The sequence below is a fragment of the Balaenoptera ricei genome, chromosome 4 (assembly GCF_028023285.1).
Source record: "Balaenoptera ricei isolate mBalRic1 chromosome 4, mBalRic1.hap2, whole genome shotgun sequence".
Taxonomy (NCBI): Eukaryota; Metazoa; Chordata; class Mammalia; order Artiodactyla; family Balaenopteridae; genus Balaenoptera; species Balaenoptera ricei.
The window spans coordinates 75,001,141-75,013,146 of record NC_082642.1 but is presented as its reverse complement, the minus strand read 5'-3'; the positions used below and the strand labels follow the sequence as shown (position 1 = coordinate 75,013,146).

The 12,006-nt window shown below is 35.1% G+C and overlaps 1 protein-coding gene across 1 annotated transcript; it reads right to left on the bottom strand.

Annotated features, from left to right (window-relative positions):
* Positions 1 to 117: 117 nt before the first annotated feature.
* Positions 118 to 11,885, bottom strand: TTC14 (tetratricopeptide repeat domain 14). Its single transcript, XM_059920578.1, has 12 exons — positions 11,576 to 11,885; positions 10,983 to 11,107; positions 10,684 to 10,883; positions 9,599 to 9,683; positions 9,373 to 9,502; positions 8,868 to 9,023; positions 8,411 to 8,482; positions 7,885 to 8,004; positions 7,658 to 7,780; positions 5,168 to 5,285; positions 4,130 to 4,239; positions 118 to 3,306 (listed from the first exon to the last, which is right to left on the bottom strand). Exons 1-12 carry the CDS (start codon positions 11,734 to 11,736, stop codon positions 2,388 to 2,390), a joined length of 2,319 nt encoding a protein of 772 aa, XP_059776561.1. The 5' UTR covers positions 11,737 to 11,885; the 3' UTR covers positions 118 to 2,387.
* Between the last annotated feature and the right edge of the window lie 121 nt (positions 11,886 to 12,006).

Genomic DNA, 12,006 nt, shown 5'->3' with positions numbered 1-12,006 from the left:
GTTGAAATATTAAACACTGTATTCTATGAAGGCAGGGATTGTATCTTACTACTTCTCTGACCTTGGGAAAGTTACTTTATGCTTTTTTCCTCATTTGTGATATAGAGACAGTAAGAGTTATCTATATCGAAAGTTTATTGAAATAATCAGATAATATATACAAAGTGCACAGGGCCTGACACATTGGAATTGCACAGTAACTTCTACCTATTATTGAGTCACCAACCAAAGCCTAGCACAGTATTTGTGGAATGGTTAGGTTCTCAAGCCAGCATGCAAGTCTACATTTAACTCTTAAATAAAGTAATAGTTCCAAGTTCAGTGTAATAATGTTAAATGGTGAAACAACGGATCAACCCCATTATCTCCAAATCTAGAGAGTTATCCTAACATTCACCTGCTGTGTTAGAAAGTCATCTACTTATACAAACCAAGATACTGCCTGGGTATGTACAAACTATAGACATAATGTTCAGGGAAAAAAAGTGCTGAAGATACCACTAGGGATTCTTCACAAGTAAATCTCCAATAATATATTTTTTTCTGTGATAGGTTTCCTGAATATATCCTTATAAATTGTCTTATATAATCTGCTTAATATATCCCAGGAAAGAAGCTTTGGGGAAGATGGAATTTCTAAATTCAGGCAGGCTGTTGTATAAGATACTATCCTAATTTTTTGTAACTGAATGTAACATTAAGCCACAAAAACGCTTTGGAAAATGACAATGCTGGTTGATAGTGATGCTCAGAGATTTTATTAAATAAAGTGTGTGTAAAATCCTGAAGCTGTGCTAGCAATTCCTAAAGGTCAAGGCGTAGAGTTTCCACTCTTTAAAAACACCACTATGTAGGACTACGCAGGGATGATACCAGAACTATTAACACACAGAAAGAACTAGGGACTCTTTTCAGATAAATTTCTTGGTGCAAAGACTAATGCCCAAGTGACTGACTGATTTCTACTGCCATTACCTATTGTTTTTGACCAGAGTTTCTTTTTCTGTTCCATTGTAAAACAAATTTTAGCTTTTTCATTAGGCTCCCATCACTGAAGTCTGAAGGTCACAAATAGTACACATCCAGTTGTACTAACTTTCGGTATTTTACTGTTGGCAGGAACTCCAAGACAGAACAAGGACTGTCTTCTTCCTCTATCATTCTGTCACTTAGACCTTTGTAGATGGATACTCACTACCCTCCAACCCCATCCAGTGTCATCATGAGTTGGAAAGATCCTAAAGCCCATTATAAACACCTAGGACTTCTATTTATATCTATCTCTATCCCTGTCTATACTGTTTTCAATAATTTGGGGAGGATCCTTACGATCCAAGTCCATTCCTTCTTCAGCTCTAGTTGCTGAAATTTATTCTAAGCCCAGGCTCTGTCAGCCTAGTCATTTATTCAGACTCTAAGAAAGGAGGTATCAGAGGAGAGGTGTTAAGGAAGAAAAGCAGAAATGCAGGCCAGCTCTAGGCTATTTAGAAACAGGCCCAGTGCCTTCCCAACTGGACATTTGCTATACTAGGACAGTTTCCTAACTTCCTTTCCCGTAGTGGAAGACCAGATTTATAGTGTGTTTCACTTGCCACTGCTGTTTTTGCTAAAAGAACTCTTTCCTACTCTGATCTATTTTTGCCTGTAATGTAGTCTCTTAGGGTCTTGCCAATATTTAAAGAAATTTCTTAGTGCTATATTGCTAGCAAGAAGGGGGGAGAAAAAGAGAAATAAGTAAAATGGGCCCTAGTCAACTTTCATGGCTTTATTCCTAAGGTACCTGTTAAATAGCTGATACATAAACCATTTTAATTAAATCAGGGTTTAGAGGTCAATTAGACAAGACAGATAATCTACCATTTTAAAATAAAAGTTATGCAAAAAACTTAATATTTAAACAATGAATATAAAATGGTACTTATGAAACATTCAAATATATTTGTTTCAAAAGTTAAGAGCTTTTAATTTAACAGAGGAGAGAATGAAATAATTTTTGATAAAAACGATCCAAGTGTTCAATGCACAAATTTAATATTCTCTCAAACAGCAGGATAAGGTGGACCCAAGGAATTCTCACACACCATAATACAATGAAGAAACAATACTTTGAGAGTGTTATCTTCAGGTGAAAAAGTTTAAATCATCAGAGTAAGAAATAACTGTATATAAACATACACAAGAAAAGCCTGAAAAAAATCAAGCTATGAAAAGGGGACCTACAACTGAAATATACTTTGAGGATCACTATAAAAAGCACTTGATTTCTGTAGTCTCTATAAATAAAATAACTGCAGGAGCAGATATTTCTGCACTGGACTGTTATTACTAAAAGACCAAAACCTTTTATTAAAAGCCTTTAGTGTAATGGTGCTGATCCCCTTGGCGTATTAATTTTTTGGCTTATTTCCTTTTTCTTTCTCAAATGCAGCTATCTGATTAAATATATTGAGTAAATTTTGAGGTAATTTTTTTTTAACTCCACTTTCTGAATGCTCTTTGCTACTTAGTCCCTCTTCTGGAACCTCTGTTTTAACATCCTCCTCATAATTACCCTCTCTTTCATATTCTCCTTGATTTTTATTTAATTGATATCTTTGCTCATGTCTACTGAAATCACGTGATCCAGAATAAGTGTATTTTTTATATTTTTCAACTGACTTCCAAGAGTAGTCTGAGCTTGCTGGTGAAGTGGAATATCTCATGGAACCTGGCTCCCACCTTCTATAGTGTTCTTTTCTTCCTTCTGTATCTTTCTCACATCTTCTATAACCATAAATTTTTATCTTGTCCTCTGAATTCCTATAGAAGGAATCTGAGGAATCTCTTCTACTGGAAAAATGTCTTTCTGATTTATGTGGCTTCTCTGTTTTGCTACTACCTGTCTGAGTTTTATAGCTATTATAAAAATCTCTTGGATCTTCAGACCTACCTCCAAAATCATCCGGAATTTCAACTGAAGATGAAGAAAGAGGGCATCTATCTTTTTCTTTTACCTGTTTCTTTTGATATGGTAACCTATCCTGCTTTTCCAGTAGTTTTTCCACTTCTTGTTTTTGGTTAAGAAAAGATGCTGAAGTATTGGCTGGAACTGGGAAGCACTCATCTTTCTTATTCTGATCTACCTGATTTGAGGATGCCTTAGCTGAATGCCTTTTGGAACTTCGAGAAGACTCTGAGCGATTCCTCTTATGTTTCTTATGCCTTTTGTGACCAGAAGAGGAAGAGGATGAAGAAGAAGAAACTGATTCATCAGCAGAAGAAACACTTGAAGAGGAAGAAGTTGATTTTCTTCTTTTTTTCTTTAGCCTAAAAAAATGTAGTTAACTCATCAGATATGTTGAGTATAAAAATGTTTAATTATCCATAAAGATTTTAGTTCTATTTTATTCTCTTTAAAGATTTTCATAAAAGTTGTGGCTTAGATAAGGAATTATAATAATAATCCTAGTTACTACAAGATCCAATTTTACCATGTCATGACTTTTGGAAAAAAAAACTTGTGTAGACAGTTGTTACTGTAAGCAAATCCATCATTTCTGAAAGACACAGTGACATTTCCCATATTACCTTAAAAATTTAAGACCATATGAATACATAAAGGAGAGAATTGAGGTTTTATATTTGGCTACCTCTAGTTCATAGTTTTTCCACCTCAGTACTATTAACATTTTTGGCCGAATAATTCTTTGCTGGGAGGGTAGGGTGGTGGTGGGGGAATCCTACATCATTGTAGAAAGTTTAGCAGCATCCCTGACCTCTACCCTCTAGATGCCAATAGCACTCTAACAGTTATTGACAACCTAAAATGTCCTCTGGGGGACAAAACCACTCCCAGTTGAAAATTACTGCTCTAGTTCTAAAACATTTCTCCCTAAAATACAGATAATTAAAATGACTTACATATTTTAATTCTAAGATTAAATTTTTTTTTTTTTTTGCAGAATTCTAGCCTTCCATTCCACTTTGCTTTATCTCTTTTATAGAAAAATTTATGGTACACATACTTGCTAAGAATCATTGATTACGACTTGAAACACTTTTATGTTTTACTTACTTTACCTCCCATATGGCACTTTGGTTCAACTCAGTACCTGCTTTAAGTTTAAGAATACTGAATATCATAGTTTACCTTTTCTCCTCTTTTAAAAGCTTACGTAACTTTTCTGCACTTGTTTCTATTTTCCTTGTTTTCTGCTTTTCTTCCTTTTCAGCTTGTTTTTCTCTTAATTCCAAAGATTTCTTTTAGAACCCAGATATCGGAAAAAACCACACGTTAAAAATAGCAGAATATATAAAACCCAGTTTTCAAAAGACCAACCCCCCCAACCAGAAACCAAATGTGGTATACCCAAATCACCATATATCCAGCATTAAACAAGTATTTTTAACATATAAAAATTAATCACACAGGTGTTTGGCATTAATCATTGGAACAGCCAGAACAGTATTGAGGACCAATTGCAGTTGGTATTCCATGAAAAAAGGGGAAGCCATTGCATCGATTCCCATGACCCAGAGTGCAAGAAAGGGAAAAAATAAAATACATGAAAAATTATTAAAAAACATTAAAAATTTAAACAGAACACAAATTTTATAAATAAAATTCAAATAAAGAAATTCCATTAAGGTGAATTGAGGGGGAAATCACCATGTTCAAATACAAACCATTTAAAAAATAGCACAGCCCAGTTGGATGCATGATTATATAAGAAATCATTTTCCAGTTTGAGGATGGGGATGAGCAGCACCAGATGTCACAGACACAGCAGCAATGGTCCAATTCAGAAGAAAATGCATGAGAAAACATCATCATCAGTATTACAGGAAAAGACAGTTTCAAATATTTCTCAAAAAGGTTTTTTTATAATTAGTTCAATTACAGTAACAATACTGAATTCTGTAACCACCAGGAAAGCTCACTACAAGGACAGTTCTCAAATCCACGTACCAAATTTAGGCAACGGGAATTTTCTTACAGGGCTATTTTTACTTTTGAGTATTAACAAAACTATGAAGCAATGTCAAACCCAATTAAGAAAAGCTATATCTAAAAAACTCTTCATAATGTCTTAATTAAATGATCTAGAATAGTTTTCCCTAGAAGAAAGTTAAGTTTTGGCATTAATTTCAAATCTCATTAAATTTCTAAGAGGAAATAAAGAATCACCTGCATATATTTATGAAGCTTCTGCAAAGCATCCTCTGCATCTTTAAAAGTTTCATCCAAAGCCAAAGCTTTCTTATAGTAACTTTCAGCATTTAAAAACTTTTCTTCTTCTTCTAACCTAAATTTGAAAGGAAAATTTAGCTTTTTTTTGAGTAAAAATTAGAAGTCCTCAAATATGCATATACGGCAGAGGCGTATATATGAGAGAATTTATTAGGGGAAAAACCATGTTCAGCAAATTATTATTTTTTTAAATAAATTAATTTATTTATTTTATTTTTGACTGTGTTGGGTCTTCATTGTTGCGTCGGGCTTTCTCTAGTTGCGGTGAGCGGGGGCTACCCTTTGTTGCGGTGCATGGGCTTCTCATCGTGGTGGCTTCTGTTGTTGCAGAGCACAGGCTCTAGGCTCGCAGGCTCTAGAGTGCAGGCTCAGTAGTTGTGGCGCACGGGCTTAGTTGCTCCGTGGCATGTGGTATCTTCCCGGACCAGGGCTCGAACCCGTGTCCCCTGCATTGGCAGGCAGATTCTCAACCACTGCGCCACCAGGGAAGCCCAGCAAATTATTTTCAAATTGAACAATACTTAAATATTTTGCTTTTACAACTTTTTTTTTTTTTTTTTTTTGGTAAAAAGACAATATAAAACCACATAAAACAAATCAGAAAAACTGAACTCAAAGATACAGAGAACAGACTGGTGGTTGCCAGACGTGGGGGTGGGGGGGGGGTGTGGGCAAAGTAGGTGAAAGTGGTTTATCTTATAAACTTCCAGTTATAAGATAAAGTCCTGGGGATGTAATGTACATCATGGTGATTACAGTTAATACTATATTGTATATTTGAAAGTTGCAAAGAGAGTACATCTTAAAGTTCTCATCACAAGAAAAAAAAATTTAACTATGTATGATGATGGATGTTAACCAGACTTACTGTGGTCAATACTTCACGATATTTACATATATCTAATCATTTACTGCACATAACCTGAAACTAATATAAAGTTATATGTTAATTATATCTTAATTAAACAAACAAAAAAACGAATAGGAATCTATTACTGATAACTAAAGCCATACTGTAGATCAAGCATTGGCGTTTTAGTATAATACGTGAAAACACATGATCAACTGATATCCTCTGTAAATTTACTATGACCTTGAGCTTTAGTACAGAATTATATAGGCTGGCTTTTCCTAGTAATTTATGAAGAATTTTCCTTTCTACAGAAAAATTTTCACAGAAAATTCACTGCTAAAGTTGGAAATACCAAGGCATACGTGTATATCACAACCAGCCTGTAGATAGGATAATTATTAGATCACAAGTCTATGTTGTGAAAAATGAGAATTAGAAAGTTTAGATACACAGCAGTGAAAGGATTTTGCAAAATATTTTCAGGTTTTGGAAAGGTGGAAAAAGTAATTACTATAAAACAAATTTAAAAACCAGTGGGTTCAATGGAATCACTTGTGTCAGACTGGATGAGGGGAGTAAGGGACCAAAGACGATCAACATTTTTGGCGTGGATGATGGAATAGATGGTGTTGTCATTCACTGAGCTAAAAATCACCAATATGTGAATAATAAGACAACCACATGTAAGTAGGTACTAGCTTATGTACCTAGTGAGAAAGTAAAAAGCTGCTCCAAACACTTGGGTCCAAGTAGAAGTTCATATCAGTTAAAAACAAATATTACAAAATTTCATTTATATGAAGTTCTGGAATGATCAGGCAAATTCATGAAACAGAAAAGAGATGATTCTATTTAAAAAATTAGCAGCAAAAAGATGCTATTAATCATAAACTGGTCTTTAATTATTAAAGCAGAGTGTTAGCAAATTCTTTATATTTAAAGTATTATGTTTCTTCAAAATATTTTATAAATTAGACTAGTCTATTAGTCATTAAATATTTATTATAAAACTACTATGCCAAGTATTATGCCAGTATCTCAGGACAGTAAGATAGGTTATAGGGTTTGTTCTTAATGTTTTGCTCTTCGTTTAATCTAAGTCTTGTGGATTTCACTGGACAAAGTAGAGCAATAAGCTGAATACAACAGTGAAATCTTATTCACAATTAACTAGAGTTCTCAACTTATATTTCCGGCATTATAATTACTAAAATGATGAAATAAATTAGAAATTTCTGTCTATTAAACAAAAACTTCTAGTGTATGTCCAGGAAAAGAATATTTACCTAATTTCTTGTATCTTTACATTTATATATTTGTGTAATGAAAATATTCAGAACAGTGAAGTCAAGACACTAAAATATCTCCTATCTTAAAGAACCTAAGTAATAAAGAAGGAAAAAAAGGACTAGAAAATATATAGAGGACTATATTTAAAAAACATTTTCAACCAAAATTGAAACTAAGAGTGTCTGAACTGAGTTAGAGATGCTATTTCCTTATGTTAAGTTCAAGATTTTATAGTACCTGGTTGAATATTAGATCTTTGCTATTAAACAAAATCTGACACTTACTGCCCTCCTCTTTCTACAAGGGTCTGGCAGAGGTATTTTCTTGCATTCCTGTGAGTTGGACAGTTTTCCAATGCAAGCTCAAAATCTTCTATTGCTTTGTTCAGACTTCCTTTTGTTGCATATCTATAGATATGAGACAAAATTAGAGGAATTTATCTTGTGAGCTATTCATAAATCTTATACACATTTACCTTGTAAATATTCCTTAAAACCCATTATCCACTTACAATGCTCCACGAGCTACCAAAGCTTCCACATTTTGTTTATCTATTTCCAGAGCCTTATTGTATTCATTCATAGCATCCACGTGGCGTCCAACCTTAAAATAATCAACTCCAATCTTCACACTAAAAAGGTGTTTGTAAAGCATACATAACAAATATTTCACAGAATATCCAAACAAAATGTCAGCACGAATAAAATTTTAAAGCAAATCAAATTTGGTTAATATTTAGTCTTTGATATTCTCAACATAACTAAGAAGTATTCTGTCTTTGGATAATTTCATAACAAATACTTATGAAATCCAGATATTGATATACTAATTCCTTTTTTAAAAAATTAAGAATATTGGCTAAACTTAAATCTTTAAAGTTTACAACATAACACCATTTACACCTTTAACAAAGCTAATGTCAAAAAGGTATCATTTAAATTCATTTATAAAAAATTTGGTCTTAAAGATGACAGAAGCATGCTTGCCTTAACCGAACCTTTTAGACTAATGCAAGTGTTGAAAGACAGTCTTCATACCATTTTAAAGCCCAAGATGCAGACTGCTTCTTTCTTAATGCAGAAGCAAAATCGTCTTCAGAGAAATTTTTGCTATTAAAGAAAATAAAAGTCAAACTGTAAATACTTTTTAGGGTAACTATATCTCTCCACCTGACAATAAAAACTGAATCCCAAGCAAGAAATTTGTATTTTATTTACAAAGCAAAATTCTTGAACTCTCAGGAATGACTATTATTGTTAAATATTTTTTTCTGCATCTTTCTCTGCATCTTATAAATTTTTTCTGCATCTACCTGGTCACATGGCACACATCAATCACTGATGAAAGACTCCATTCCAGAAGGAGGGGATCACGTAGTTCATTCAAACTTTGGCAGCAAGCTTAGGATAATCGAGTATTTTCTTCAGTTATGCAGCTTTTGACTTCAGCACCACTGACATCACCACTTAATAGAGTAATACTGATTTACTATACCTTTGCAGGCCTCGCATTAAAGATGGTGGATTAGATTCATCTATTCCTAGTTTTCCTAAAAGGAATTCAACTACTCCTGGATTAACAAATCCCAAAGAACTCTGCATGATATTCTCATAGGATTCTGAAGAATTGCTATTTAGTTCAACGCTTCTCCTTAAAAAAAAAAAAAAAAAAAAAAAGTCACAACAAAAATATAAAAATGATTAACACGAAAAAAAAAAAAATGATTAACACGATTAGCATGTCCCATTTTCATTAAGGAAATAATATTATCACATGGGATTTAAATACTCAGACCATTTTTGTACATGAAAGTGTGGCAATAATGACTTGGTTCCTTTTGCCAAGTTTGAAAAAATTTAAGGGTTATAAAAATAAAATTATCATATTTTGAAATGAGAGAAATTAAATTCTACTTTGTTAGAAGTTGGGCAAAATTTGCTATTTTTTAGCAAAGAAATTGTTTTCCACTTAACTTGTTGAGACAATGTGGATAAATTACCTGTAGTACAAAGGAAGTTCTTCGGAACTAATTACACCTAATTTAATACCAGATAGGTGTGGTGGAAGAGATGAGCTATATAGAGATACAGCAAGCTTTTCATGATATCTGTCGATATCCTTGATTCCAGCTTAAAAAATAAGAAAATTGAGTTGATTAACAAGGCAATGCAAACTAACAAATATGACAACTGTTACTTTTTTATTAATATTATGAAACCGATTACCTCGAATGATGTCACCAATTTGGTAATATGATAAAGGATCCCCATGGTTACTGAGAGAAGGCACGTCTCTTAGTGGACATAGAGCCTGCAATGAGAAGTACTGTAAAACATCAGACATTCTATTCTTTGGTGAGAAGTGTCTTCTTTTATTCTAGCTGTTCAGTAATAAACAGCTAATAGTTGACAGGAACATTAAGAAAACAACTAGCACCCTAGAGTCTAAATTTAAATAAGGATTTTAATAATTTCTGTGCCTAAACATAATAAAACAAGTTTTCTGGTTCAGGTCAAAAACTAAAATCTCATGAAATTTGCAATTAGTTTTAGGAACCACATATAAGTATGGATGATGAAATAAAAAGTTATTTTGTGCTTGTTAAATATAAAACTAAAGCTTGTCCAGAAAGTAGGAGAGTTCCAAAGAAAATGAAATGTGAATTCTTCAAAGTTTACGTCTGTTATCCAGTTTGTGATACCTTCTGCTTTTCCTTCCTTTCTATCTGCCTTAACAGACAGTAAATATCAAACCTTTTAAATTAAAGTGACATACTATTTCAAATTTAGGTCTATTCACCTTGGGCAAAGCATCTTATTATAATGTACAAACCACTTAATTTAATTATTGTAAATACATATTGAATAAATAAGACAAGAATTTGTTTCTAAATTATCCACATACAAGTATCTAATGCTAAATACTAAATAATTAAAGACATGTTCAACTAGAAGAAATAACCCCAGGCTACTAATCAATCTCACCATCTCCACTGATATCTCTTTGAGCGTTTAAAAAAGGACCCCACCCCTGCCAACCAAAGGGACCAAAAGCTCCCGAAACTAGAAATGGTGCCAGAAACTGTAAGTAACTCTATTACTGCTGATTATTTTTTAAAAAGGAAAGGTGCTTTATATTTATACTTTTTACTTAATACTTATTTGTTATTAATTAATACTTATTTAATTCTCAAAACTATGTCTGCAGGGTACACTTAATTACAACTGGATGCAAAGATGTAAGTTTTGCATTGAGATGACATTTTATCCAAAACAGAAACAATCAAATAACTGAAAAGTGAATAACTTACTGTGATTTCTAAGTGGGATATATCTCTCATAATGCCACTGCCTAAACAAATCAACACCATGAAAAACCCAAATTCCCGAATGGAACTAATTCTTCCAATCACTATATCACCACGCTCAATATCTCGAAAAAAGAGCTCTCTCCGGTCCATACTAGGTATCTCCATGAATTGCTCTAAAGGTGGCATGACTGCATAATGCTCTGAAAAAATAATTAACAAAATTACTAACAATAGTTTTGTGTTCATCTGAAATGCTGTTAAACCAAACCGCAATCAAACGATTTTAAGATTAATCTCACCTTCATCGTCTTCATTAACTTCAGAAGTTGTAGGTGCATCTGATTTCCAGGAAAGTGCAAAAAGCAGATCCGCTTTTTTGGAAATGAATTTTTGTATTTCAATGTTTTCAACTCTCTTCTCTTTTCTTAAAAAGAAACAAAATTTATGAAAACTGGTTTACCTGCAAAACCTTGTCCAAGCTTCTGCTCACGGCTTTCATCGCCCAATCGGGTCCGTCCTAAGCTCTTGGCCATACATCCTCCGAAAAAAAGTTTTAACCAAGGATTCCCTCATTCGCCGGTCTGTAGGTGGAGGGCGCGGAAACTTAAAAAGGGACAGCCGCGGCAGACACACAAGCCCAAGAGATTTTAGCTAAAGAATCCGCGCCTCTGGTAGTGCAGTACCAGATTTAAAAAGTTCAGCCCGCATCCTGCATTGCCCTCACACCAGGAGTGGGCACCCTCCTCCATCCTGCCCTCGGAACTAGCGCCGCAGTTCTCACGTGCTCACGGCCTCGGCTCTGCTCCTTCAGGACTCAGCCGGCCGACTGCGGTAGAGGAGCCCGGAGCTGCGCCCCCTCCCCCGTCTCGCAGCGGCGCCGCCGTCCCATTACCTTCCCTGTAACTGCTGCTGGGGCGGCGGGCCCCGGGCAGGCTCGACCACCGACCCCAGGAGGCTCCGGAAGTGCGGATTGTCCTGCTGTTCGCTCCTGAGCAGGGAGAGCAATGACGGCCCGTGGAAATTCAGTGACTGCCGCATAAGGTCCCGGTCCATGGCTAGAGACTGACGGGCCCAACGACCGGGGGTTGCCAGCGCCCCGTTCCGTGCCCACTACTTCAGCCCGATGGTCCGGGAGGCTGAGGAAGCAGCCAGGAAGCCGCCGGAAGCACACACCCAAACACTTCCCCACAGGAGCCTCCCGGAAGTGTTCTGGAGCCGCCCCCAGCGGCAGTGCCGCGGAGCTCAGCCTTAGTCTCGCGGAGCTCAGCTTTAGTCTCGCGAAATTGAGCGATGTTACGGAAGCCGAAAGGATTGGGCCAAGCT